The sequence below is a fragment of the Metarhizium album genome, assembly GCF_000804445.1.
Source record: "Metarhizium album ARSEF 1941 chromosome Unknown scaffold_2, whole genome shotgun sequence".
Lineage (NCBI taxonomy): Eukaryota > Fungi > Ascomycota > Sordariomycetes > Hypocreales > Clavicipitaceae > Metarhizium > Metarhizium album.
The window spans coordinates 420,955-448,920 of record NW_024467576.1 but is presented as its reverse complement, the minus strand read 5'-3'; the positions used below and the strand labels follow the sequence as shown (position 1 = coordinate 448,920).

At 50.6% G+C, this 27,966-nt stretch overlaps 7 protein-coding genes across 7 annotated transcripts; 4 read left to right on the top strand and 3 right to left on the bottom strand.

Annotated features, from left to right (window-relative positions):
* Window positions 1-4,797: 4,797 nt before the first annotated feature.
* On the top strand, window positions 4,798-7,689 carry MAM_01267 (uncharacterized protein; the record flags this gene model as incomplete). Its single annotated transcript, XM_040820066.1, has 1 exon — window positions 4,798-7,689. The coding sequence occupies one exon, from the start codon at window positions 4,798-4,800 to the stop codon at window positions 7,687-7,689; it is 2,892 nt and encodes a 963-aa protein (XP_040681554.1).
* A 1,704-nt stretch (window positions 7,690-9,393) lies between these two features.
* On the bottom strand, window positions 9,394-9,666 carry MAM_01266 (uncharacterized protein; the record flags this gene model as incomplete). The annotated part of the gene is made up of 1 exon (XM_040820065.1): window positions 9,394-9,666. One exon carries the CDS (start codon window positions 9,664-9,666, stop codon window positions 9,394-9,396), a length of 273 nt encoding a protein of 90 aa, XP_040681553.1.
* A 702-nt stretch (window positions 9,667-10,368) lies between these two features.
* Window positions 10,369-11,144, top strand: MAM_01265 (uncharacterized protein; the record flags this gene model as incomplete). The annotated part of the gene is made up of 2 exons (XM_040820064.1): window positions 10,369-10,728; window positions 10,785-11,144. The coding sequence occupies 2 exons, from the start codon at window positions 10,369-10,371 to the stop codon at window positions 11,142-11,144; spliced, it is 720 nt and encodes a 239-aa protein (XP_040681552.1).
* A 1,129-nt stretch (window positions 11,145-12,273) lies between these two features.
* Window positions 12,274-13,163, top strand: MAM_01264 (speckle-type POZ protein-like protein; the record flags this gene model as incomplete). Its single annotated transcript, XM_040820063.1, has 4 exons — window positions 12,274-12,435; window positions 12,500-12,662; window positions 12,717-13,073; window positions 13,147-13,163. 4 exons carry the CDS (start codon window positions 12,274-12,276, stop codon window positions 13,161-13,163), a joined length of 699 nt encoding a protein of 232 aa, XP_040681551.1.
* A 1,522-nt stretch (window positions 13,164-14,685) lies between these two features.
* On the bottom strand, window positions 14,686-15,171 carry MAM_01263 (uncharacterized protein; the record flags this gene model as incomplete). Its single annotated transcript, XM_040820062.1, has 1 exon — window positions 14,686-15,171. The coding sequence occupies one exon, from the start codon at window positions 15,169-15,171 to the stop codon at window positions 14,686-14,688; it is 486 nt and encodes a 161-aa protein (XP_040681550.1).
* A 2,046-nt stretch (window positions 15,172-17,217) lies between these two features.
* Window positions 17,218-18,720, bottom strand: MAM_01262 (Pol-like protein; the record flags this gene model as incomplete). The annotated part of the gene is made up of 1 exon (XM_040820061.1): window positions 17,218-18,720. The coding sequence occupies one exon, from the start codon at window positions 18,718-18,720 to the stop codon at window positions 17,218-17,220; it is 1,503 nt and encodes a 500-aa protein (XP_040681549.1).
* A 4,312-nt stretch (window positions 18,721-23,032) lies between these two features.
* MAM_01261 (Pfs, NACHT and Ankyrin domain protein) lies at window positions 23,033-27,328 on the top strand (the record flags this gene model as incomplete). Its single annotated transcript, XM_040820060.1, has 3 exons — window positions 23,033-24,056; window positions 24,146-24,989; window positions 25,045-27,328. 3 exons carry the CDS (start codon window positions 23,033-23,035, stop codon window positions 27,326-27,328), a joined length of 4,152 nt encoding a protein of 1,383 aa, XP_040681548.1.
* Between the last annotated feature and the right edge of the window lie 638 nt (window positions 27,329-27,966).

Below are 27,966 nucleotides of genomic sequence, written 5' to 3'. Positions count from 1 at the left end.
TAAAGTTCCCCTCATGGCGTGTCTTGCATCCGAGGAATATTAGCTGCTGAAACTCTAGAGTTGGTCCGTAAGGGGGATAACAAATGAGAAGGGCCTTCAGATACAAAGGTGTGTCTTGCCGCTAATCACATAGGCAGCCCTCAACTATCGGAGAGAAAACATGCATGGAGGAGAGAACAAGCTTGAACTTCCGAGCCACCTGCAAGACTAACCCACACTCTATTTCATCCGGAGTCAATAGTGAAGCCACGTACAATTTGATTTGTCAACTTGATAGTCTGAGTCAAATGGTGAGACACGGCCAGCAATCGCCGACCTTAATGGCCTTGAAACACTTATGTACACCGAGGCAGAGCATGTGTCAGACCACCGTGGGTTCACAAAAGATTGAGTATAATGGCGCTGAAGGCGCCAATTGTGTTAAATGAGAATTATCTAAAGAACAAATGAAAGATGGAATGAACGCGCTATTTATCTTGTGACCAGCTTCGCCGATTCGGAGAAGCTGTAGCAAGGAGTCGTTTCTAATACCTGCAGTACCACATCGCGGCAGTGCAAAAAGCAATGACTTGCCCCATTTGGGAGGAAATTAATGTCGATCCACCCCACCAGACTCAATTCATTTCCCAGCCATGTCATTCATTTCACAACTATGGTAATCCCATTACACTGTGTAGATGGCCAGCCGACTTCAATAGTTCGGGCGTGGTGGGGTGACGTTAACCACCACCGCCATGTTGTTATTGAGAACCACCTTCAAGAACTCTTGGCTAACCACGCAGGTCCGCGGCGGGCGAGACTCGAATCACGATGAGGAAGAAATCGGGACGAGACCCTAGATCTTTTACAGTGAGTGTTTCCATCATCTCCCGTTGGACCAGGTGCTCTGTGTCATGGGCTCACTTCCAAGAAAGTCAAGCCAAAAATTCTGTATATGACCCAAATCTCTAGCGCCACAATGACGAATAAATTCGACTCGCTAATAAGACATAGTTCAGCATGCCGTTCGAGTCGTGGATGAGCACGACAGTACAGATACCTTTTCATATATCTATTGAGTTGAATGGGCAGATATGACAACCAATTTTAGTCCATCTTTCCTAAAGTATGGACGCTAGCGAGCCAGTATGCTTTTACCGCCGTCTTCTGAGAGTCTCGCGCGAATTTTGACCCTAACATGAGATTGTCCCAATACATTTGGCTGAAAATCATCATTCATGCTTCCTTTGATCGGCGCACTCGGACAAAATATCAAGGCTTCCCCCGTGCTAAGACTTACTATGGTCTCAAATATATCATAGATGGATTCTCCCAACAACCTGCTATCTTCATGCTCGGCATCAGATCTTTTTCCAACAGTTATGGCTATGCGAGCTCGCAGAGCTCTGAGCCACGCAGGTGAACTGAAACGATGTATGATTGTGGTTGAACATAGATCTAGAAGAGCTGGCGCTATGGTGGGCTCTTGCGACGATACAATTACCCGAACCCCGAGGTGCCGCTGTAATCGGACAGCTGACAGCAGTGTGTTCGTCAACGTAAAAGACTCTGGAGAAGTAGACATGTACTAAAGTTGCAAATGTAATGTCAGGTGCCATTCTTTGGTCTTCAGCGTTAGAATACTCACCTTGTGTGCTTCGTCAAGAGCTACCACCCGGCCGCAATTGATTTCTTGCTCTAGAAAGATGCTCAGGCAGACATTAAACAAGGAGCATGCCGTTGCCGGTGTAATACAGGGACAAGAGAGGTCGACTATAGTGAGCAGGCCAGGCTGTGTTGATGTTAGTACAGGTTGATGAGCTTTGAGGAGTACTTACCTCGCTTGCCCAGTTTGACCCTGGTGGAGCCTTTGGGCCTTTCCCCTTTCTTTTTGGTGCCGCTAACGGCATGAAACTCTCCAGTACCGACAGCCGCTGGCCGAGTGGTGCAAGTTGAGAAGGCGTTAAATCAGAGGATAGAAGCAACGACTTAAATTTGGTGTAGCTAAAACGCTCTCCTGAAACTTGCTGGGCTATGCGCATTTCCCTCAAGATACGGTGAATAACATATATGTAAAGAGGAGCCGCCGCATCGTCTTGGTTTACTGCCATAAGATCCAACATACGTTTGGTATTGAGATCCTTGCTGTCAATTTGCAACGGCTCTATATCAATATTCAGGCGGGCGTATGTATCCTGTTAATGATATCAATAACCTCTGAGATCTTCAAAACTAGTGGGGAAGGTGAAGCTCACCCGGATAGTGGATAGATTAGAAGGTGAGCATAGCACACGGGCTCTGATACCACGCAGTGACGCAAGAAATGCCGCCTCACATGGGGATCCACCGTCATCTGATATAAATGCATCATAGTGAAAGACCAAGGCTGTGAGTGGTTTTTGAAGGTCAGCAGCATCAGAGTCCGTAAGACAATTCTCTAGCAGGCAAGACAACGTATGGCTTTTCCCCGAGCCTTGGGACCCGCAGATGAAGGTACTTGAGGGGGCCATCGTATTGTAGAATAGGCGAGAACTGGACCGCACGAACTCGCCGTCAGGTTGAATGGAGCTGCTACCATTTTCACATACTATAGATCCGAGAAGTCCATATTGAGTAAATGCTGTATGGCTTGAGAGAGTCTGGCAGTGCTTTAGTAGCGCTGGTGTCAAAAGGGGGGAATTTGCGAAGTTCTCGGTGACATTTCTTGGAGTAGGACTTGCTAGCATGCACAAGTGCCGATTAACAACGTAAGCATCTTCGAAGTCCATGTCGTTACCGCGCCAATATCGGCTTGAAAGTTACGCTTCTCATCTCGGGTGTTCTTTGAGGCGATCTCAAGACGTATTTATGTTACTCTGTGGGCGTAATATGAGGTAAAGCGTCGTACAAATGCTATGTTTCACTATGTCCATTGTCGCAATTTCGAATACACCGCCTCTTTATGCGTTGCTTTGCTCAGCTGCTTCCGTTAGACCGCTACCGTAATGTAGCGGCTTTGCAAACAATATCCGGAGGCCAATTGAATGACCATGATTACCTGTCATGGTAAAACTTGAAAGCTCGTATCCTAATAGGTGTTTTGTTTTTTCAGACATCGGATCCAGTAAAGGGTTACATGGTAAGGTTGTTTCTTATCCCCTGTTGCTTGAAATTGCGACTGTTGGCCCCCTGCATGTTGGCCTCCTGCATGTTGGCCTCCCGCATATTGGCCTCCCGCATCTTGCGGTGGCATCTCGCATATCATCTGAACACCCTTGGCATTCCTGCGACGAGGAGGAGTGAGTGCGGTCGTGGTGCTTCTCATAAACTCAGCAAAGACTGATGCATTTTACAGAGGCCACTGGGTCAAGTACTTAAGAGCTGCTTGTCCAAGAGTACAGGAACTACGGATCAGTCACTGCACATAGCAGAAGCTACGATATGACTTTTCCAGAGGCCCCGGAAGGATGCCAGACCAACAATTATTCGACATTGCCCGTCAAACCCGAGAAAGTTGGTCCACCTAGATTGGATCCATACCAAAGACTCATTGCTAGATTATATGAGCCACTTTTTCTGTTAAGAGTGCTCGGGCAGACGCGCAAAAGACACACACCCGGCCCTACGGACAGCACCGAAGAGGAATCATGCCGTCGCAGATTTTTTAGGAATCTTTCGTACATTTGCGACTTCGACAAAGGTGGCTCATCTTGTACGGCCATCGGTGTTGAAGATGCCGAGAATTCCTACAACTTCTGGGTTGCATCCAATACTGTAACCGGCAATATAGCTTGTTTCCTCGAAACTACCCTGAACTGCTTGAACATTGTGGCCAATATCCCGTTACAGACACGCCACGCCCACGAAGAGGCAATTTTGCAGCGCTGCGTCACATTCGCGGGGCGGCGTATCAGGAAAGATGTGAAGTGCTTACAGAGAGCAGCGCAAAGTTGTAAAGACAAGTTGCACAAACGTAACACAATCATGGGTAATTATAGCCTCTATTGTATTTGTCCAAATCTGGGGCTAATTTTCTGAAGATCGAGAGTTTGCCTCGTGGCTTCAGACTGTTATTCACGAAGACGACTCTCTCGCATGTTGTCTTTCCGCTCACGATGCAGCGAAATCTCAGTTTATGGCTACGTTGACGCTGGAAGCACAATCAGAAGATCGACAGAGAGGACCGCTTGATGGGCGTGGGCCCTTCGCTACTGCCAGGCATTACATTGGAAGACTGGGATATCGCATCACTGCTCACAAGCAACTCATCCAAGACGCCTGCAGCCTTGGCTATTTACTTGGGACATTTAATGTCCACCTTGTCAGCCCGGTTCGCAGCGTCTCACAGCCTCAGCCAGACTCCCACACATCGTTGAACGGGATTCTTAGTCGGATGTTGAAAAAAGGAGATCCGGAAAGATCGGAAATAGAGCGCTCACTCCACAACATAAATCGTCAATCTGATATCTTTCGAGGCTTCATGGAAGAATTTTCAAAGGGAATTGCTACACGGGCATGACACTTTGGCTACACGGGCATGACTCTTACACGGGCATGACTTTTACCACTTCTGATTGGTCGCATTGTCTCTGTTAACGACGCTGGATTCTGCCACCTCAGCCGCAAGTACCTGGGCCATTTTAACCTTGCTTCTGTGTAAATTACTTCATTTCGGCTAAGCTACTACGCAGCAACCCAGTGGTCGCGCAGTCGGGGCGACCCCCTCGAGCTTGCTTTCTTCATTTTCGTAGCTTTTAATAAACCATAATACGGCACCCTATGCTGTAGAGATAGCGACCAATTCTTTCACTACAATCTTGTTCTCTTCTCAAGACGTCAATGTCTTTGCCTCGCACACCTCCTCGCAGGTCGCGGAGCCCTAGTCCCAGTGATCAATCACAAAGAGGAAAGCGACACAAATCCAGTCGGCGACGCAGATCTAGTCCTTCCACAGTTGAAGACCGACCACAATCCGCGAGTAGCTCTGCTACGAGTATCGGTCAGTTCTACGGCCTCGGGGACGAAAATGCACTCGATAACCTGTTCGCCTCTTTCCCGCAAACACTTTCAAGTCTCCCACACCCCCATGGTTCACAGGGCCGCCATGAGCCTGCATGGGGCCTTCGATCTGACTATGAGATATATCTTCAAAATGACTTCTTCCGTGGAAAAAGATGGAGCCAGCGAGTCAGAGCGCTTATACCAGGCCCAGAATTTGATCCATTCGCCTCTGAACCTCCCGAATCACCCCCATCCGCCCAGCATCTCCCAACAAGGACAAGAGCCGAGTTCGAGTCCGCAATGCGCATAGTACGAGAGGTTACCGGCGAAGGTCGAAGGCTAACTGTAGACCTTGCTCGATCATACGAACGTGTACAAGCTTGGCGAGAGAGATGGGGATGGTCACCATTAAGTTTCGAAGCATATGACTCTCCTCCACCGTACTCTCCACCTCGTAGGTCACCCACACAACCTCCTCGAATATCACCGACGCCCGAAAATATTAGTTCCTCGCCTATGCGACAGTCTCTATCTCCCGCCCCGGAGCCAATTCCGAACCCAATAATCCCTGGCGACCCAGCGCCCTCGGCCGAAGTTCTTTTTAAAACAACCAACGCATTTGCAAAGGAGAACGGATTTGGTATTATTCGGCGGAATAAATATTCCTATAAGGGACGGTTGATTAGGTACTCCATTCAATGCGACCGGTTTGGACAATCTCGGGCCTCGGGGGGTTCTGGTCTTCGAACCCGAAGGTCTCGGAAGTGTGATTGCAAATGGATGATAATTGCTGAAGCCCTAGAGGAAGGCAAGTGGCTTCTTCGACAACATAGAGACCCGAAACATCACCAGCATAACCATGAACGGAGTATTACGCCATCTGCGCATGTTTCCCACCGCCGCCTTACTACACCAGTTAAAGCAACCATCGAGTCAGCAAGCCGTCGCGCGGGTATTCGAGCCAGTGATGTAGCTGCTATGGTTGAGGAGCAATTCCCCGATACAACACTCCTGCGGAAGGATATCTATAATGCCCGTTCGTTCATTAACCGAGAGAAGCTAAATGGCTATACACCTACTGCGGCATTGATCAAACTCTTTGATGAGAAGAAGATCCCATACATCGCGAAATGGGCCGATGATGATCCAGATAGACTGCTTGGTCTTGTCTGGACCTTTCCGTACTGTCTACAGATGTGGAAGCGCTTCCCCGAGGTTATTAGCTTTGATAACACATATAACACTAATCGCTTCAAGCTTCCTTTATTCCAGGCTACTGGCCAAACCTGTCTTGGAACTGTGTTCAATGCTGCATTTGGCTTAATAGATAACGAGAGGAGGGAGGGGTTCCAATTCCTTGCAGAGAGTGTTCGCAAGCTCATTACAAAACACTCACTCAGGGAACCAGATGTCATCATCACAGACTTCGACAAGGCTATGAAAGCTGCCGTTAATGATCAGTTTCCAAATGCACAGCAACAGCTTTGTATTCATCATATCCTTTCAAACGTTTTGCTTAAATCGAAGACTAGGTGGACGGGCCAACGTGAGGACAGTACTACTAGCCCTAGCGCTAGTGACAGTGAAGACATTCCCTCACAGGCGGATGGCGGGTTGAGCACTACAGATAAGCATCTGATCGAAGATCGGTCGAGTAGTGATAAGATTCCTCATACTTACCAAGGCGTTGTTTTAATGTGGAAAAAGGTTCTCTATGCCGAGACTGAGGAAGCGTTTGAGCAGGCATGGAGAGATCTTTGTAAAGAGTTCGACGACCAACGAGCGATCTTACAATACCTCTACTCGACTTATATGCCTGTTAGTGCTCAATGGGCACGTTGCTTTATCCGTCGTTATCGTAACTTCGGAATCCGAGTTACGTCCGGCACAGAAGCAAGCAACAATAATATCAAAAGCTATCTATTAAATGGCATGAGCCACCTCTACCGACTCGTCGAGGCAATGCAGGATATGATACATGACCAAGAACGTGCCTTTAAGGATGCCTGTGGACAGGATGATGTCCTGACTGCTCCACAATACCTAGGTTCGATGGGAAACTATCTTGGTGAACTACGAACAACCATGTCATCGAAAGGACTTGGGTTAATCAACAAGCAATACTGTATTGCTCGCAAATTTCTGCCGACGGGGAAGAATCCCTTCCCCGACTCTATTGGACTTTGCGACGACGACTGTACGGTCTCTATTGAGCTGGGAATCCCATGCTATCATAAAGTCTACGCAAAGCTAGATTCTGACACACGTTTCACTAAATGGGAGGTCCACCCACGCTGGCGACTACGGGAATCGGCATCTCAAGATCCATACCGACGAATTCTTGACCCGAAAGTTGCCACTGCACTACGTGGAAGGCCAAAGAATACAGCGCAGGTTATCCCAGAAAGCCTAGCTATTACATCAAGTAGCCGATCTGATAATCAACCAAGTGGGCGACGAGGTCGACCGCCAGGAAGTCTCAATAAGCCAACTCTTGCTAGGAGAGTGCATAAAGCTACTCGAGAAACCATCACACAAACTGGTGGCCAAATTGGCATCTCAGCCCAGCAAGGGCCAGGTAGACCTTCTAAAGTCCTAAATGCTGGGAATACGACAGGCGTGCGGTACAGTGGACGGAGGACGCAACGAAACATTCGCAGGACAAGGAGTCAATGGGAACTGGCTAAGAGTGATGACGAAGATCCAGATTGTATCGTTGTGAGGCAATAAATTAAGTAGACCACATCACGTCTTTTGCCAGTATTTGACAGTTACTGGCTAACAGTACAAGGACGGTAGTTTAATCCGAAATGCAGGCTTGCAAGATAGCAGAAGACCAATCGCGCCCACAACGATAAGTGACTGCAATTCATGGTGATGTAGGAGCTTGTTAGTGAAGTTGGCTACACCGCCTTTCCGAGGAAGTATCTGTGGGGCCAAGAAAGTATGCGACCAATCAGAAGTGGTAAAAGTCATGCCCGTGTAAGAGTCATGCCCGTGTAGCCAAAGTGTCATGCCCGTGTAGCAATTCCCTTTTCAAATTGCAAGCCAACGGTTCATGCTGAGATTCAAGTCCTAGAACACTTCTTTAACAACAAGTTGAGCTTCGTCGCAAATGATAAGTACATTGCCTGCAGCAAAGCCGCTTGTTTTTGCTGCAAGCTGTACTTTCAACACCACCCTGCTCGAATGGTAATTCCTGAATCTCATGAAAAAGTGTGGACAAGTTGGGGTCCTCCTGCTGTGACCTTTTTCCGGAAACACAACGACGAGTCGGACCGCCAGCGAGATATTTTGAACAAGATAATTGAATCCTTACGAACTGATGCGATTTACCAAATCTTGAAATGTTCTCAACCTCCTGTTTGGCATCCAGACTCGCAGACCGCGATGTCGGACATCATCACTTCTTGTAAGGGCCCCCTTTACCCTCAGAGGCGGTTGCTGACGAACGAAAAACCCAGTTCCAAGAGACAGCGACTCATCGGAAGCAGAATTGGCAATCACCCGAGATTCTATCGCACCTCTCTCATCGATGCCGTCGAATACCAAGAGGAGTACTAGCGAAGCAACTAGATGCAGTGATCTTGTGCTTTTTGAGGAAGACTCAGATGATAACGATGGAGGTGTTCGTATTGATGGCCTGTTGTATTGAACACCTGATGGTTGGCGCAATACATGTGCGAAAATAAAATACGTTGTACGAATATTAGTGGTTTTCAATTGCAAAATTTGGTTGATCAGTCAAACACAAAAAGTCTTTACTCAAAGATAAGAAGTGTTGTGTCTGCATTGAAGAGAAAAGGACACATAGAATGGCATATCAGAGTGGTAGAAATTGGATTTTATTTGCTATTCCCCAAAAGCTCTTTAGCTGCAGATGAAGTAAGGCCGTGTATGTTCGTCAAATGCCTCAACAAATTATCCCTACGTGTGAACGGAGCCTTTTCTTCATCACACCGCGGGCAACGGAAATTGTTGGTTGACATATGATGTTCTCCTGCCCGCAATTTATGGGTTTCAAGATGTCGCATCATGTCACCACGATCTGCCACCGCCAACCGACAAAGCTGGCATACGACTGGTTTGACATGAATGCGCATGTGTCTCCTAATGTGAATTTAGCAAGTTGCTTATCCATTCACAGGCTAAAACGATGTACCTCAGAAGACCCCTCTGCGGGAATCCATGTCTCCCCGAACACTTATCATGCTGACAATAGTACATCCCATCCGAAGAAGCCAGTATGTGGTCGTATGAAGGCATTCCTGTCTCTTCAAAACCCCACATGGGCGACAAGTTGGAGGTTGCCGGGAAAGGATTAAGTCCATACCTCATCTCGCTCCAATCGCAGTTTCCTGCTGTTGCTGGTTGCCCAGCTTCACTCAAAGCCATGTCTGAGAAAGAGACTGAATAGCTGGAGATGTCATTCCTCTACAGAGGGGAGATCTCATCGTCAGTACTCGAGACATTGTGCAGCCCGAAACTGGTGTTATCCAAATTCATGGTTGCATCTGTAGCAGCTAGTTGTAGGTCATAGTCCCATTCAGCAAACATGTAGTTCTCGCCCTCCTGATTTCGGAAAGTCAAGATGCCATAATCCCCCCAGTGGAAATCACCCCAGTCGAACAATGCCTGTTCTGTGATCATCGTGTCGCAAACGTCCAACGGGATCTCAGAGATAGTTTGAACGAAGTCCGATGCCATTTTTCCAAATTTGATGGTTTCTGTGAAGAAGAAAATAAAACCCGTATGACTTGAACACAGAGGGTCCAACATTGAGCTTTTGTCTGCTTTTAATCTAGTGCTTAAATTCGAATCGGCCGCAAGTTGGAACTACCGTGCATCTCGATGCTTGGCGTGATTCTAAATTTCGATTGGACCTGGACGACTGGGCGTCAGTTTTTGTTTTTGTATGGGGTCTGCTATGTCAAGCCATTCTGCCTCCTGCATGGTGATCTGCATTAGTAGTGTCCTTCAAATTGAAAAGGACAAAGATCTCCGACAAGGACCCAGAGTAGTCTCAATCTGACCGCCAATTTTGACGCCCACGGTGCCACCAGCCATAGAGTTGGGGACTTGGGGACACTCTACTGCCAGACATGTCGTTCAGATTTAGTGCATGTTTTTGCCACAGGCTTCTTTCCTCAAAGATCATCCACATCTCAACAAAACCCATCCGCACGATCCGATCTACTTATGTTTCACTGTTTTTATGCGTTATTGGCTTGAGACATACTGGGGTGTGTGAGATGCTTAATGCTCCCGGGGCCAGTTCTGATTGGCTTGAGCTTTACAAAATTCTTTAGTGGCCGGCCTCTCGCATTATATGGCTGCATGTTTCTAATGATGCCGACGGGGCTCCCAACTTGCCGCCGCCGCCCCTGCTTACGCCTTGTCAGCACCCTCATGCTTCACCGCGAGTACTTCCCCTTCCTGCCGACCCCGGAGTCGGAGCCACGGGGTCCAGTCGACCAGCCCATGCTGGGGGCGCCCGCCCCCGAGGGCTGGTGGGACGACAGCTCCCGACTCCTCTTCGGCGCGGCAGAGCACATCGCCGCCATTCTACACGAGGCCTCCGAGTGTGGCGTGCATCTCATGACGCCCTTTGCCGGGTTCTGCGCATTCTCAGCCGGCTACCTCAACCTCTACGTGGCGAAATACCCCCGAATGAACCTGGGCCGCAGCCCGCGAGCAAGCGACTGTCTCAAAATGTGTCTCGACTACCTGGAAAAGTTTCGACTTGTCTGGAAAATCGCCGACGGATGGGTAAGCCGCCCGCAAGCATGACACGACCGTGGCCACCGTTGCGCTAACATTGAGAGGGCGGCACGCGCAAGATCAAAACGATACACCATGCATCCGTGCTCTACGAGCGAGCAACCGAGGACCGGACACGATACCAGGGGCGCACACGAGCAGACTTTGATACTCTACACCAGTCTGTCCACGAGTTCCGTGTCGTGGATAGATCCGACGCGCATACTCGGGAGATTCGGGGCGCGGAGCGGCCCTCGGCGCAGGCGACTTGGCCGGTTCAAGGGCACGAGCACGAGCACGAGCACGAGCACGAGCTCGACACTAATACCTTGTTGAACCAGCTTTTCGCGGAAGTCAGCAATAACCTCGACGAGCAGGGGGCCTGGTCTCAATGGTGGCCGGCGATTGATCAGGTGGATCTTTAATGAGCTGCGTAATTACATCCGGGGTTTTTTTTTTCGTTGAAGCTTCCAATGAATGAGTGACGACCTTTGATTTTTTTGATTTTTTTTTTAAAAAGGGCTGTAATATCTGGTTTTCTATACATGTCCTATTTTTATTTCCCGGTCTAGAAAAACAGTCAACAGATAATGCACCTCTTCATATGGCTCCCCTCCCGTCACCGCCAACAAATGCATACCTGTCGCGTCAACCATTCGCCGTTTCTCCTTCCAATCACGCCTTTGCAAAGACCTTTCTCGAGTTCATCAGGCGAACAGCAAGCATAAAGAGCATGCCGACAAAAGGCGCCACAACCACGCCAAGAGGACGTTTTTTGAAGCAGCTAAAAAGGCACGTAAATGGCGTCTGGATTCTGTACTAGATCTACTAGAAATTTGGGACGAGAAGGGTGTACATTATAGGCGAAGAGGTTAATAGCGTTATTAGGTTGAAAATTGGCCCGCCTTGGTGTCCGGCCCGCCTTGCTGTCGAGCACCACCTTTGGTGGTGAGGGCTTTTGCTAGCCGAACCACATAAAGTGGGGCGGGCACGATTAGTATGTTGTTATCTTGTTGGATGCTCAACTTGTGGTGGCGGCAGACTTGAATAGATAACAATGTAGCAGCTACAAGTGTTAACGGTGTCGGTGGGGGCCAAACGACTACCAGCAATCATGATTTGTCGTACCGTTTGGGGCTTTGGGGCCCGTGTCCAGGTTGTGATTTGACGACGTGAGCTCTGCTGAGACCGTAGATGTAGGCCAGCAAGCCAACCTTGCTTGTACGCATCTGTGTGATCACTTATCGGTGATCGCTCTGTGCTGTTTGCAAGGGTGTTGAGCTAATTCTTGCTGGTCATCGAGTCGGGAGAGTTCCCTAGCATGGTACTACACCCCACCTCCCACCAAGCTGTCATGAGCATTGGTTCGGCACCTCGTCTGTGCAATGCCCAAAGCCGGTGTCTGCTATATTTTATCATTGGGCAGCTATGCAGGGTGATACCCCCTCGAGAGTCAAAGGCGCCAGCACGCACGATTTGTGACCTATATTAACGCAAAATCTCGTGAATACTTTCCGGAAAGCTTCCAGTTATCGATACTGCAGGCTCTTTACAATGTCTGCAACAAATTCTGACTCCATTTTGGCGCAGATGATGATGTCGGGCGAATTCAGCGACCTGATTTTCATTTGTAGGGGCCAGGAATTCAAAGTGCACAAAGCCATTGTTTGTGCGCACTCTCCGGTAATCAAAGCTGCAGTCCAGGGAGAATTCGAGGTGCGTCTTCCCAAACAGCAATATTGGGTGGAAGGCGTTTGGCAGACTTACACCAGCAATATAGGAATCGCAAAGCAATGCAATTAAAATGGACAGCTTTCAGCCTAAGACGGTTAAGCGATTGGTTCAATTCATGTATACGGGTGATTACGACGAAACTGATGAATATGAACCATCCGCGGCCTACCAAAACGCTTGCATTGCTGATGGCGTTGGCGCTGAAGAAGGTGAGATCTTATGCCCCAATGATTTGTGTTCAGTCCGTAGTTGATACGAATCAGCCGCCGACATGGAAAATAAGTTTGAGCTTCGAACAGAAGGGGGCTGTATTGCCTCTTCTTCCAGCCAGGAACTTATGTTATCGTTGCCAAAATCAACAACTACTAGTTCGCTTTCGGAGCATATTTATGTGAACTCTATTGGCGATTACTATGGCGTTGATAAACTTGTTTCGTTGACAAACACCAAGATCAAGCAGCTGCTTCAGAGCGGTAATGAAGATGAGTCTTGCGTAGCGGATCTTCCGATCGCCATTGAAGCCGCGGCGGGATTAACCGGAAACAGGGAGTTAATGGGAGTCTTGGCCTCGGCGACTGCAGCGAACATTTCGAAGCTGCTCTGCCTTGATCAATTTAGGGGTATGAGCCTAACAACCGACTTCTCAATTAAAATCCTGGAAAGCTGTGCCAATAAAATGGAAGTGTTAGCAAGAGAACAAATTGAGTTAAGAGGTGAGATCAATCGTCAGCAGGAGCAAATAGGTCACCGGGATTTCGAGATTTCCTTACTAAGGAAAAGTTTGGCTACCCTAAAAAGTACTAGCAGGTGCAGAAATGTGAATTGCACGGCTGAATTTCAATGTGTTATCTCCCCGGATGAGTGTATTCTTCGCTGCGCCAAGTGCCGCTGCAAGCACTACCAGGAGTAGTCGATATCTAGTCCGGCATACAGAGTTGAAGGATGACAAGGCCATTTCTTCCGCTGGGGGGAATTTTTATACGTATAAAAGATTCTTCTGGAAAGGGGAAAAGGGGGGGGGGGGCAGATAAGATCAAATAGACGAAGCTCTACAAACTTGGATATCTCATAACTTCTGGAGGGCAAACTATAGCCTTTCATGGTCAACTAGTGACGTAACTACAAGTGAAGCTCCTGTCAGCGAGGAAATTGAATTCCCGTCAGCTTTTCCAATACAGGCCACTTTCCTGAGCTCTAGTCGCCGGCAGCCACGAGTGGGAGCAGAGGCAGGTACTTGGCAATATTCTTTTCGAGCAACTAGTTAATCTTACGGGAGCGGTTGGAATTGGTAAGAAGACTGGGTGTTCTTCATTGCAAATGCATTGCAATTGGCCACTACGCCAACTATCATTGACAAGGAAGTAAAGCCCAAAAGTTTCTAGGGAGACCAGGACGGTCAAGAAACGTTAGTGGTTCTGTGCCTCATCGTGATCAGCCACAATGTGTCACGTCATGAGACTTGTTGTTAAGTAAGCTTCTTCATAAAATCATTATTCTTGTTGTTCCGAGTGCTGCAGACTCCGTTTGCAGCTCTCTTTTTAATACCAAAAAAACTTCCTTTCGTCCGAATTTAACTTTCGGCTAAGTTTAGTCATGATAGCCGACGCTATGGCAACCAGCTATTACACCAAGCTCTGTGACTTCAGTCTACAGAGGCATTATCCGACGCAATGTGACCGTCACAAGCTGACTAGGCCGCATTCCCGCCTGCCGGCCTGGACCCACGCACGCGTCCAGCTCTAGAGTACAAGACCATATTTGTTGCTCTATCTTCACTTTCTTCTTTAGTTCCTAGATACTGGTAGTATTCCACTAACTAGTTGCTAATATACTCAGCTGGAACCGTTAATATGAGTAGCATTTCACGTATAGTGTGTGACACAGGAGCCGCTATCAGCGCGACCCCATAAAGATGCTCCTAAGGTTGCACAACAGGTGTTTGGGTGGCAGGGTGGCAGGTGTCCAGAATGATTCAAAGCAATTACCTGGCATAGGTTTAGCATATATATGCAGAATGAAGCAACTAAGACAAGTCGACCCTCGCGACGATCTGAAATGATGTGATAAACGCTTCTTAAGCTTGTTATCGCAGAGAAACCATCAGGTGCTAAAACCTCTGTGGACGCCATAGAAAAAGCAGCCTTTTCACCATATTTGTTACCTGAGTCCATACGTAGACCGCAACCCAAGTAGAGGAAAACCTTGGAACATTCTAAGCTGACACGATGCTTCCTATGAGGATGAAGACGAGGGTCCATCATCTCGTCTGCGCTTCGCAGGCCGATGTAGCAGCTCATCATCAAACTGCCTTCCTCTCCTGGATTCCCCAATGATAATTTCCCCATGGCCAACAACATTATCGGTTCCGACAACCTCCGTACTTGCATCCACTTTAATTTTGATAGGTCGTGGTCGGCCATCTTCATCAACCATGGGAATGCCGCACTGACCAGAACTATTCTCCTTGATGGTATTCAGAACAGCACGAGCAATAGCATTAGCTTGATCAGCAGGCGACTCAGAGATACTAACGCAGTTGTTGTCACCCGAAATCTCAACGGCAGCACTGATTTGTAGGCTGATGGATGATAGGGCTTCGTCAGTATTGTCTTCCTCCGTGCAATCCAAGCCATTGCGGCCCCAGGGCCAATTGGGCCTTAAACCAGGAAAGTATGATGGAGGGGGCGAAGATTGGGTTGTATCTGCATTTGGAAGCATGGCTGATCAGTGTTGTAGCAGCATTCCGGCACCCAGGCAGTAGCTTTAAAGGGTGTGGGTAGTCGGGCAAGAGGTCAAAGTAAAGAAACTGAGTGTTTCAGGGGCAAACATCCGGCGAAGACGGGCTTTAATAATGGGAGACTGGAAACGCGATAAGTAATATGAATTTTCCTGCCTTTCGTCAGGAAATGTGGCTCTGATCTCGCTATTGTTCTGATTGTTCGTCAGGTCTTGTCATCCATTTCTGGCTTAGGTGCGGGGGCAAACTTCTGATCGGCCAATGGCGCAGAGCTCCCGCGGATGACTCCTGCGGGTCCTCGCCTTGTGGCGTTGGATACCATTCGAACGAGAACGTAGAGGTCGGGGAATGGACCCGATTACGAACAACACAGGATTTGGACAAGCACTAGCTAGGTTGTCCATACGGTAATGCAGGGTGTTGTGGATGAAGTGTTGTGGACGTGCAAACACTCAATGGCTGGAGAATACCGCATCGCTAAATTCTTGCAGGCTAAAGCATACGCAGACACCCGTGTCGCCTGTTAGACTATGCAGGCACCACGGGCCCGCGCGGATGAACTCCGCTCGCTTGAATCAGACCCTTAGGGAAAAGATCCGGGGACACGGGATATGTTTACACAGGCATGAGGTCATTGCGAGGTTATTACAACGAGCATCTCGATGAACATAAGACCTTTTTTTTTTCCCCTTTCGAATTTCTTGGTACGAGAAGACCGGCCGGAGCACGTGAAACGCATGATGGGGAACCACTTGGTTTGGCAAGCTACATGTTATACCTCAGAAACAGTTTGGCAGGGAGACATGTCTTACGGCGCCTTGTGGTGTCTGAGCCAATGAACGCCAGTCTTGGTCACCACCGTGGTTTTTTTTGGGAGACGGAAACAAGGGCTTCCAGCCCGGTTACAATTTCACAATCCGCTTCAAGCCACATCAGCCTGCCCCACAATAGTTTTTCCAATTCACAAGGATTGTAACAAGGCTTCAGGGGACTCGCCATACACGGGTCAGAAAGAAAGTGCATTCTCACCTGGGTGTTGAGCCACAGTGGTCTTCGACAAGAGCGCGGGGAGCGTATGCAGCTTGGAAGGTTTGCGGGATTGCCCTAGCAAACAAGGCAAGGATCTGCGGCTTCAGGCGCAACCAACCAGAGACTCAGAGACTACACCGCAATATGGCAACAGACAATATGGATATTGGCCTGGACTTCCTCAGCCCCTTGAGGCGTCATCTGGGCCACTGTCCGGCGTCAGAGCGTGGTGGTTTTACAAGTAGCAAACAGTCTCTTCAAAGCTACAGTACGAGGCAAACATGCAAGTCTCTCGGTTCCAACTAAGACAAAGCAAAATTTCGGGGGGAGGGGGGGGAAGCAGTGTATATATTTTAGCCCAAGAACAACGGAGGTAAGTTGGCAAGACAAAGACCAAGTTCCAAAATGTCACAAATTGACGTACCCACAGTTGTTGGTGTTGTGTTCGGCGTTTTTTCTGCCTCGGTTTCGCTGATCGGCATTTACATTGCGTGGAGACAACTCCAAAACAATCCGTTCCGCAATGTAAGTCATGTTGGCCTTGTCTCTCACTACAATCTCGCTAACTCTGCGTCCAAAGTGGCAGCAAGGAACGCCTTAGAATTCTGGGGAAGAAAACACAACTGGTGTGAAACCCCCCGTTCAGAATTTTTGCGGGGTTGAGTTTCAGTTCTATGTGGGATCTGGATCGATATTTATCTTGGGATTGAATGAAATGGGACGGGGGCAAGTTATGAAGATTGAGAATAGATCTTTTATGGCTCAAGGCAGAAATTGCGGACGAATGTCTGTTGCGTTGATACAGCCGCCCACCGACTGAGGACTCCTGGGTTGGCGAGTAGCTAATGAACTCAAATGACGCAAATGAAATTACACATACGGGCTAGATATTTCTTCGCCAAGCAAGTTTAACCTCGGGCAACAAAAATGTCGACTTCCAGATTCACATTCCGTATGCCGTATGGTTCTGAGGTACTCCCATGTGGGCTTTGAGTAGTCTACCCATTTTTCGAGCGCCTTCTTATACGTGCCTTCTTTTCGTCAAGTATACATTCAACACGGTACATCTCCTGGCCGTCCACCAGTATTGGCTGGGCGAGTTCGTGATCCATTTCCTGTGAAGGTAAGGGGTCATCGGGGACTGGCCGAAGCAGATCCACGTGGAATACCGGGTGTATGCGTCCGGGCACTTCTAACTTGTAGGCATGTGGGTTGACCTCCACGAGCACTTGGTATTTTGCATGTAGCCAGTCGAGCTTTTTACAAGGCCGCGATGTCTTGACTTTTTTCAGGTTGAGATAGACCCAATCTCCAGGCTTGTAGCGCAGTGCGGCTGTCCTGTGCTTGTTGGCTTGTGCTTGCTGCATTTCCTGAGCCATAGCTATCGCCGCTTGCGCAATTTCTCCGGCATCCTGCAGCCTCTGGATAAATTCTTCTGCTATAGCTTCTCCTTCTTTAGTGTCTTCTACGCTCCTGTCTCCCACTAGCTGGATCGGTTCGTTGTGGTATCCATGCATGAAGAACAGACTGAGGCCTGTGGAGGTCGCCTCTCTTCCGTTGATAGTGGCCATGGCTATCGGCAACAGGTCTAGCCAGTTCTCTTGAAGGCAGTTTGTCCATATACGAAGGATCTTCTCTACTTCCTGGTTCATTCGTTCTGTCGCGCCGTCGGTTTGTGGGTGATACGCCGTCGATAGCCGCTGCTCGATCCGCAGCAGCTGGCAGAAGTGCTTCCACATGTCACTGACAAACTGAGGACCACGGTCGCTTATTATGGCTGTTGGGATACCGTGGATGGGGTAGTGTCGTTCAAAGAGCCTTTTCGCAACCGCCTCCGAAGAGATATCGTCCAATCCTTCGAGTTCAACGCCCTTGGTAAGCCGGTCTGTGACTACCATGCAGTTCGTCGCGCCATCTCTTCCCGACGTTGGGAGATCAGTGTTGAAATCAATAGTGATTTCGCTCCATATACGTTGCGGGATAGGTAGTGGCTTTAACAGTCCTCTCTTAGTGTCCCTCCAGATGGTATTTCGTCCGCAAACTTCACAGTTACGCACGAACTGGCGTGCTGCGCTAGCTGCTCCTGGCCAGAAAAAGCGTCTTGACAGGATCGGGTACGTAAGGTCTCTTCCAGGGTGCCCGGTAATATGAGAGTCGTGCGTTTCCTGGATAATCTTCGTACGCAACGGCTCGGAATCGGGTATCCAGACACGTTTTCTAAAGCATAGTAGGCCTCTGTTATCCAGCGAGCACTCTGAAATGCTGACAACCTTCTCTTTCTGTAGCTTGATGGGCAAGCTTTTCTCTCCATTTGCTACCAGTTTCGTGAGTTCTTGATAGGACCTGTCCTCTTGGCGTGCGGCGTGCCAAAGCTGCTGTAATTCCTTGTCTTCGAATAGCCTGATCTCTTTTCCGAAATTAAACTCCTGGTTACCCTCAGGGTTGGTGGACGCTGTTGGTATGGGCACCCTTCTAAGGTGATCGTCCTGGAATAGCCTCATGATGCGTCCTTTTAATCGTTCATCCGAGCAGTCGGCCGGCATATCCTGGTCTCGTCGAGAGAGCGCGTCGGGCAATCCACCCATCCGGCCTGGCCTCCACTCGAATGTGAATTGCAACCTGGACAGGTATTCTGACCATCGCACTTGCCTTTCTGTCAATCTCCTTTCTGCATAGAAGTATTTCAGGTTCTTATGATCCGTCAGGACTTTGAAGTGCTTCACGGCGCGTAGCTCCGGTTCCCATTGCTCCAGGCATCTGACAATAGCAAGCAGTTCTTTGTCATAAATGGCATAGTTCACTTCAGCCGGCGAGTTTCCAGCCCAGACAAATCTTCTTTATCTATCGGGGGAAGACCAGAGGTTACATCGCTGAGATCCTCCTTCCACCAGCCTGAAGATCTGGTCTGGCGAAGTCCTCCTTAGTCATCTCGTATGTGCTGATTGCTGAAGACTTTCGGTCTAAGAATACCTTGCACCCACTTGGGAGGAGATTTGATGTGCAGAACTCAAGACTCGATAATCATGGCGTATTCCTCACAAAACTTGCCAGACTTTGTCGCCAAGCTTGCGTCGCACGGCCGACGATAACACAATTCACTTCGGACATTCCGTATTGGGTTTTCATTAATGAGCTCCAATCTCGACTGATCTGACATGATGAGGTAGCACGCCGCGTAGTGCCACAGTGTACGTGATCGGGGTGCAAAGCGTGTTGTCACGGCTACCTAATATTGGGGTCGAGTCAGCTAAGTTGCAACACGGAACAACCAAAATACCGAGAGCGCAACACAGTGACTCCTGTCATGTGATTGGTTTGCGGCTGGCTGTGGGCACAGCTTGATGTCAATTAGGCATCAGCTGCAGAGGCAAAGGTACAGACAGGAGGAAAAGAAAATGTGTAAAGTCATTTCAAGAGCCTCTGGAAAGTTCACCCGAAATCCGACCTACAATCGGTCCTTGAAGGGGCCCTCGTCGCCTTGCCTATCATAAAGAAAGGTGAGGTAGCTCGGCGCTTATGGGTGTGGACCTTTGACCGCGTTCTGGTCATTCATTGGACCACTCAGAACCGTTGGTGATAACTCCAGCGCCTGCATAAAACGTTTGGGGGGCCATATCATCGAGTCTACCTCGGGCTGATACATCAGTTCTCCGTTGCATAGATTCGGGCAGGTTGGTGGGCGGTTGGATGAAGTGCAAAGACCCTCAAACTGGAAGCGCCCTTCTTCTTGGGCCGCGTCTGCGGACACCATATCCCTATTGATTAGGCTGTAACGGATTAAACGTGAATAATTAGGTATTCGCTTGCAGGAGATCTAAATACTTCTCGTTACGTGGACTCTGCTGGGGTTGAAGGGAGATGGCGAAGAGAGGTGATTTTTGCGGTTGACACTATAGCGGAGGGTTCAGTCGAGGGTGGAGCACGGGTGGAGCAATCCCCTTAACCTCCACCCCAACTTTTGAGGTCTGGGCGGCAAGAGGTTGCTTATGGTGGCCGCCTGTCCCGACTGGCAGGGATGAGAACCTAGCTGGGGTGAGGCGCGACTGAGAATTAACAGTGAACTTCGTCTCCGAGACTTCAAGCGCGATGTAGTAGAAAGCGAGGTTCAGAAGTTGGTCGATCAAGCATACACAGATCCATTACTGCGAAATAGTCTCGGCCTCCAGGGGACAGCTGTGTCACAAAATATGTCGAAATTTTGGAATTTTGGAGCTGGGGTGACTTGTAACTAGTAATTATCAGTTACAGAAGAGCAACAAGCATTCGCGGGTTACCAGTGCTTTGGCGGCGGAGGTACCTGGCCCCGCGGGAATTAACTGGGATGGTTACCAGTCACTTCGAGGGTGCCCACAGCGGTTACTAGCATCCTTCCGTTGTGCATTGGTAAGCTACCAGTCACGGCGCTAGGCAGGCTACCAGCAGTGGCAGCTACCGGCGACGACGATATCTTAATTGCTGGTAGCGCTTAGGTGCTGGTAACAAGGACGTAGTGATTACTAGTACCTCTCCACTCCCAGCAGTAGCAGTTCAGCGGTTACCAGGGCACTAGGATACCAGCAGTCCAAGTTGGTTGGTTACTGGCACCTCTTAAGTGGAAGGTTGCAGCTGCCGCGGTGGCTACGTGATTGGGGTGAACGCCCGAAGCACAATGGAGTAGCCGCTACCGGTATTCGAAGCCCACGGCACTGCCCTACGTCTCTCAAAACCACCCAATGCTCTCTCTCATACACCTCAAAGGCCTGGGTCTCCGGTTCCTCCTGCCAGCAGCTACCGGCTGCATGGTGGAGTAAGTTGAAAAGCCCGAGTCGATGTCGAGCTTATCATGACTAGATCTCGAGGGGAGCTGGCCAGAGTCGCTGAACGAATTCCATTCACCGGCATCGATGCCGTCGCAGCTGCTCACGCTGCTAGGTGACGATGTAATCGTAATCGCAGAATCCCAAGAGGAGCCAGGTGACAAAGACGAGTGATTTTGAGCCTGGAGCATTGAGCTTGTCTGTGTCAGTATGATTCCGTCCGTACCGAGCAGAGTTAACCCCTAGCAGCGATGGTCAGACAGACATCGAGGTTGCCCTTTGCTAACAATAGCGGCTCGCGAAAACAAGCGCATGAGTTATCAGCATTTAGAGGTCTCGGAATCCTCGATCGCTTTCTGGCACTCTGATTTTTTGGCTATGGGTCTTGGTATTATTTTGGGAAATTTGTCCTGAACACTGGGCGGCGTGTCAGTACCGGTAGGTGTAACTCACCCATCCCGACAAATTTCAGATTTCAATGACCATGCCCACTAACTCTTGTCTTAAAAGCCGTTGGATTGCTAGTGATCATGTATCCTATCGTGTGTAAGGCACGATATGAATCATTTCACGAGTCGCTTTCGCTCAGAGCAGTGTGGAAACAGATTTGCTTTAGCATATTTGTGAACTGGATCGCATTATTTCTCATGGTTAGTATTGCGCCCATGAGTAGCACGACCTTTGTGTCTTATTGTTGTTGTCTAACTGCTGTTGGAAAAATAGCTTGCCCTCGCATGGGCTTTCCTCCCTGACAATCCCATCCCTTGTTTTATCACTCTGTTGCAGCATAGAAGGGTTGTATTTGCTATAAAGAATCCGAATACGCACAAAACGCGTTTCCGCCACGCTCACTATGTCACCCAACATCCAGCTGGTCCTCCGATGCCCGCAGCACTCACCTAATCGAACATGGTGCGCCTTCGAGGCCAACCACATGGCGGATCACAGTCTAGGGTAGACCTGGATTTTCCGGACACAATGCATTGTTGTGCATGTCTCTTCGACTTTGCCAAAAGGCCGCTTCCTCCATTCCCGGGATTACTCCGGCCATACTTGCAGAAGTCTATGTCGCAGGCTGGAAGGCGTGGTTACGCACGAAGGACATGGTTGCATTGCAAGCCGAACGCACATCGCCGTCAAGGCAATATTGGTTTGGACTGCTGCGCTTCCCAACCAAGCCACATTGTCGTGAGGAGAATTTGCTGTGCCGATTCTGACCAGCCTTGTAGTCGGGCCGCGTGCATAGTGAAGGTGGCGTGCGGCAATTCAAGCGACTGCGGGCAAAGCTCGCACTGGTAGAGTCAAGGATCAGATTGGGATATACCTGACTTGTCATCCCGACATGAGACATGCCAACCGGCTCTGTGACGAATGCCCTTCGGCTGAGAAAGTACAGGGGGAGTGCAGTAGGCGTGGCGGCATGGACAGGTTCACATCTTGAGCCAGGTCCTGGCGCTAATCAGTGCTTCGGAGGAACGTCTCCCTCTCGACACTGGCCGTGACATTGGGTGTCGTGGAGTTCAAGTACCCAGATTCTTCGTGGTACAATGCGCGTCAGAGCGACTGGAGCCGGTCACGATCGTGTCATGGACGCGTTGCGGCTTTGATTGTCCTTCGGGCTCAAGGAGCTGGATGGCAAGTGCGGAGTCCATCGTCAGAAACGTCGGCTTGAAAGGCGTCTGCAGGTGGGAGTGGCAGCTGCTCATCAGGCATACGGCTCGAGGGTGCTGCATGCGAGTGCCCACAGCATCACAACCCCCAACGTGCGTGTGTGTAACTGGCGAGATCCTGTTGTTGCGGCCTGGCCCCAACCTGGTCCTCCTCAGCTTGCTTTCGTCCTTCTATGGTGACCGACAAGGCTGCGCTCTTCGACTGACTGATAAACAATATGCCATCGTCACGTCTCCTTCCTCTCCCTGGGTGACTCAACCCCAGCTTCCTCGTCGACATAGGCGAACCGCACAGCCCTATCATTCCACCCGCCCATCTGACGGCCTCGTGCACTTCACTCCGCACCATGGCATGCAACAACGCTCTCGACAACCCCGACTCCTATGCAGTCGCCTGGATTGCTGCTCTTCCCATTGAGCGGGCCGCTGCAGAAGCGATGCTCGATGAGGAACATGCAACTCCCGCTGGTTTCACTAGACACCAAACTGACGAGAACGTCTATACGTGGGGTCGCGTGGGAGAGCACAACATCGTCATTGCCTCTCTTGCCGCTGGAGTCTACGGAACTACCTCGGCTGCGACCACGGCCTCGAGCCTGCTTGCCTCTCTGCCATCCATCCGTCTTGGCCTTTTTGTCGGCATAGCCGGCGGCATCGCCCGACCGGACGAGGGCCACGATATCCGGCTTGGCGACATCGTCGTGAGCCAGCCCGATGGGACCACGGGCGGTGTGTGCCAGTACGACTTGATCAAAGCAAAGTCGGGTGACAAGCGTGAGCGCAAGGGCTTCCTCGGGCGGCCTCCGACGGTCCTCCTCAATGCGCTTACCAAAGTCCAGGCCGTTCACGAGCGGGAAACCCCCAAAATTCCCTGCTTCCTTCAAGAGATGCTGAAGAAGAACCCGAAGATGGGCAAGAGATCCAAGAAAAATCCCGGCTATGCTCACCAAGGCGCCGACAACGACCACCTCTTCAAAGCTTCATGTGACCACGTCCCCGGGCCGGACTGTCAGGGCTGTGACACGGCTGGCGAGATTCAACGCGATCCTCGAGACACTACCGACCCGGAGATCCACTACGGGACCATCGCATCCGGCAACACACTTGTCAAAGACGCCGCTGCGCGCGATCGGATTGTTGCCGACGTCGGCGAGGATTGCATCTGCTTTGAGATGGAAGCGGCCGGCCTGATGAACCGCTTTCCCTGTCTTGTGATCCGAGGAATCTGCGACTACGCCGATTCTCACAAAAACGATCGATGGCAACGCTACGCCTCGGCCACCGCCGCTGCGTATGCCAAGGAGCTCCTGGCGTACGTGCCGGCCGCGGAGGTCCAGGAGACCAAGAGGGCACTGGAAGTGCTTCAGTTAGGTTAGTTCGTGTTTCATCCACTAGGGCTAGACTAGCGAATACTAGACAGAATACTATTTGAATTTGGAATACGTCCTGACCGCGAGTAGTTCAGCAACAGATCGATGGCGTCCAGCAGACGACAATTGCAACGAAAGCTGCAACTGATTCCATTAGGTCTGAACTCCGTACCAGTAAGATCAAGCGCTGGCTTTGTCCCCCAGATCCGTCTACAAACGCGAACCAAGCGAGGAAGCTCCGCCATGAGGGGACAGGCGCGTGGCTCCTGGTAAACCCGATCTTCCAGCAGTGGCACTCGGGAGCGCGTCGACATTTATGGCTGAAAGGGCTCGCGGGATGTGGAAAGACGGTCCTCAGTGCGACTGTGCTGGATAATCTTACGAAGGGAAACGACCGACTTATCCTCAGCTTCTTCTTTGACTTTAGCGACACGACAAAGCAGACCTTGGATGGCATGCTGCGGTCGCTTGCGTTCCAACTTTACCAAGGCGGGGCTGGTTCTGTAGGTCTTCTTGAGGCCTCATTCCAAGCACACCAGGATGGCCGCCACCAACCTGCTATAAAGACTCTCGAGGACGTTGTGTGCAAGATGCTTGCAGTCCAGAAGAAGGGTTCTATTGTTCTGGACGCCTTGGACGAGTCGACAACAAGGGATGAACTTCTCCGGTGGATGAAGGACATAATATCCAGGCCAGAGTTGAGCGATGTCCAGCTGATTTGTACCGGTCGGCCTGAACCCGACTTCAGGGGCAACATCCCCTCGTTGATAGGTGAGGAAAACTGCTTAGCACTCGACAAGGAGTCCGTCAATGCCGATATCCGATCGTACGTCGCAGCGCAGCTTTCACAACGATCTGGTTTTCGGGAGAAGCGCCTGTCCCAGGATCTTCTGGAGAGGATCCGGAGGAAGGTTGGCGACGATGCCGACGGGATGTAAGTCCTGACCCAGTTCGTCCGTGTCCTGACCTTTTCCTGAAATGCACCGTAGGTTCAGATGGGCAGCCTGTCAATTAGACAGTCTTGCCGGATGCCCTAGTCCTAAGGCCATCAAAGCCGCGCTATATCATCTGCCCCAGGATCTGAAAGAGACGTACGAGCGAATGGTCCGCAGTATCCCGAAAGACTGCAGGAACAGTGCTCTCCGCCTGCTACAGTTTCTCGTCCATACCCATCGGCCTTTGACGGTACCGGAGGCAGTGGAGATCATCGCGACAGACATAGAGGAGGATCCACCATGTTTTGACGTTGACGGGAGAGTGTTCGGTGAAGAACAAGTTCTACGGCACTGTCCTAGCCTAATCTCCATCGTTCTTGCGTATAGTCATGGCAGGCCCACAAAAGAGCTACATCTTGCACACTTTTCCGTCAAAGAGTACCTACTGGGAGAGAACCAGTTCAACATTGCAACTGCTGGCATTTCCATCACGAGGACGTGCTTGACTTACCTTACGGATATCAGCGGTAGCCACATCGAAATCAAGCGGGATTTTCCGATGGCAAGATATGCGGCGGAAGTCTGGATGGGCCATGCTGCGTTGGCTCCGGCTTCGGAAGATATAGTTCGAGCGACAGTCAGGTTCCTAGAAGAGGAAGTGACATTCCAACGATGGGCACAATTGTATCAAGCTGACAGGGATTGGGACGATGACCCAGGTCCTCCACGAGGTTCCAGGCTCTATTATGCTTGCTTCTATGGGCTCGTAGCGCCTGCAAGAGATCTTATCGGCAAGGGAGCGGACGTCAACGCGCAAGGCGGCTTCTGTGGCAACGCTCTCTGTGCCGCCTCGTCAAGACGCCATCTCGAGATTGTCCAACTGCTCTTGGACAAGGGGGCGGACGTCAACGCGCAAGGCGGCGAGTACGACAACGCTCTCTGTGCCGCCTCATTGGAGGGCCATCTCGAGATTGTGCAACTGCTATTGGAGAAGGGAGCGGACGTCAACGCGCAGGGCGGCGAATACGGCAACTGTTTCCAGGCCGCCTCGGATGGAGGCCATCAAGAGATTGTCAAATTGCTCTTGAACAAGGGGGCGGAAGTCAACGCGCAAGGCAGCTTCTACGGCAACGCTCTCTGTGCCGCCTCGTTGGAAGGCCATCTCGAGATTGTGCAACTGCTATTGGAGAAGGGGGCGGAAGTCAACGCGCAGGGCGGCTTCTACGGCAAGGCTCTCCAGGCCGCCTCGGATGGAGGCCATCTCGAGATTGTGCAACTGCTCTTGGACAAGGGGGCGGACGTCAACGCGCAAGGCGGCGAGTACGACAACGCTCTCTGTGCCGCCTCATTGGAGGGCCATCTCGAGATTGTGCAACTGCTATTGGAGAAGGGAGCGGACGTCAACGCGCAGGGCGGCGAATACGGCAACGCTCTCCAGGCTGCCTCGGATGGATGCCATCTCGAGATTGTACAACTGCTCTTAGACAAGGGGGCGGACGTCAACGCGCAGGGCGGCTTCTACGGCAACGCTCTCGAGGCCGCCTCGGAAAGTGGCCGTCAAGAGATTGTCCAACTGCTCTTGGAGAAGGGGGCGGACGTCAACGCGCAAGGCGGCGAGTACGACAACGCTCTCTGTGCCGCCTCGGAAAGTGGCCGTCAAGAGATTGTCCAACTGCTCTTGGAGAAGGGGGCGGACGTCAACGCGCAAGGCGGCGAGTACGACAACGCTCTCTGTGCCGCCTCGGAAAGTGGCCGTCAAGAGATTGTCCAACTGCTCTTGGAGAAGGGGGCGGACGTCAACGCGCAAGGCGGCTTCTACGGCAACGCTCTCTGTGTCGCCTCGTCAAGTGGCCATCTCGAGATTGTCCAACTGCTCTTAGACAAGGGGGCGGACGTCAACGCGCAAGGCGGCTTCTACGGCAACGCTCTCCAGGCCGCCTCGGAAAGTGGCTATTTCGAGATTGTCCAATTGCTCTTGGACAAGGGGGCGGACGTCAACGCGCAGGGCGGCGAATACGGCAACTGTTTCCAGGCCGCCTCGTCAAGAGGCCATCTCGAGATTGTGCAACTGCTCTTGGACAAGGGGGCGGACGTCAACGCGCAGGGCGGCCACTGCGGCAACGCTCTCGAGGCCGCCTCGTTGGAGGGCCATCTCGAGATTGTCCAACTGCTCTTGGACAAGGGGGCGGACGTCAACGCGCAGGGCGGCGAATACGGCAACGCTCTCCAGGCCGCCTCGGATGGAGGCCATCAAGAGATTGTCAAATGGCTCCAAGAAAGGGCGCTCTCCAATAAATCTGGCGAAGAAACTTCGTCTCGTGTACCTCGAACCTTCTAATCACACTTAATAATTACTTCAGGAGCCTCCACCATGGTGTCCATCTATCGCCTAGCTTCAGGCCTCATCAGTCTTTTCACTTAGCACCCAAGCTGACTATGGCTGACAAGATGGGCATAAGTTCCAGGGTAAATTGCCCAGAGTCTGTGACGACGATCTGGGGACGATCCCAACACATATGCCATCCTGCGATCCTCACAGGCTCGAGGGGCCACTTCACAGGTCAGCTTGCACACGGAGGGTGGGATGGATGGCAGGACGGCGCTGGGGCTGGCCGCCGCGAACGGGCACGAGGCCGTAACCAAACTGCTGCAGCCCAAATCTTTACTCACTGTCTCTATTTAGTGTAGTATCCTTGACTACAAGGCACCTTGTGCCTGGCTATCTAGGTTTGGACACCCCAATCATGGTTCAGCAGGAACCGCAAATCCTGTAAGTTGTAATATCTTTTCCAGAGGTTGGTCGAAGGGGTCTAGGTTCCTTTATAACTATGATCGATTGGCGTCACGTGCCGTATATCCTGATGTGGCAGGCCGTCGCGTAATTTTTCGTCAGAAGTACGGGTGGCAACATCACGAGATGGTGCCATCTCGTAACACTATTGATTGGATAGCTGAACAACGGTCGTCTCCTGGCCA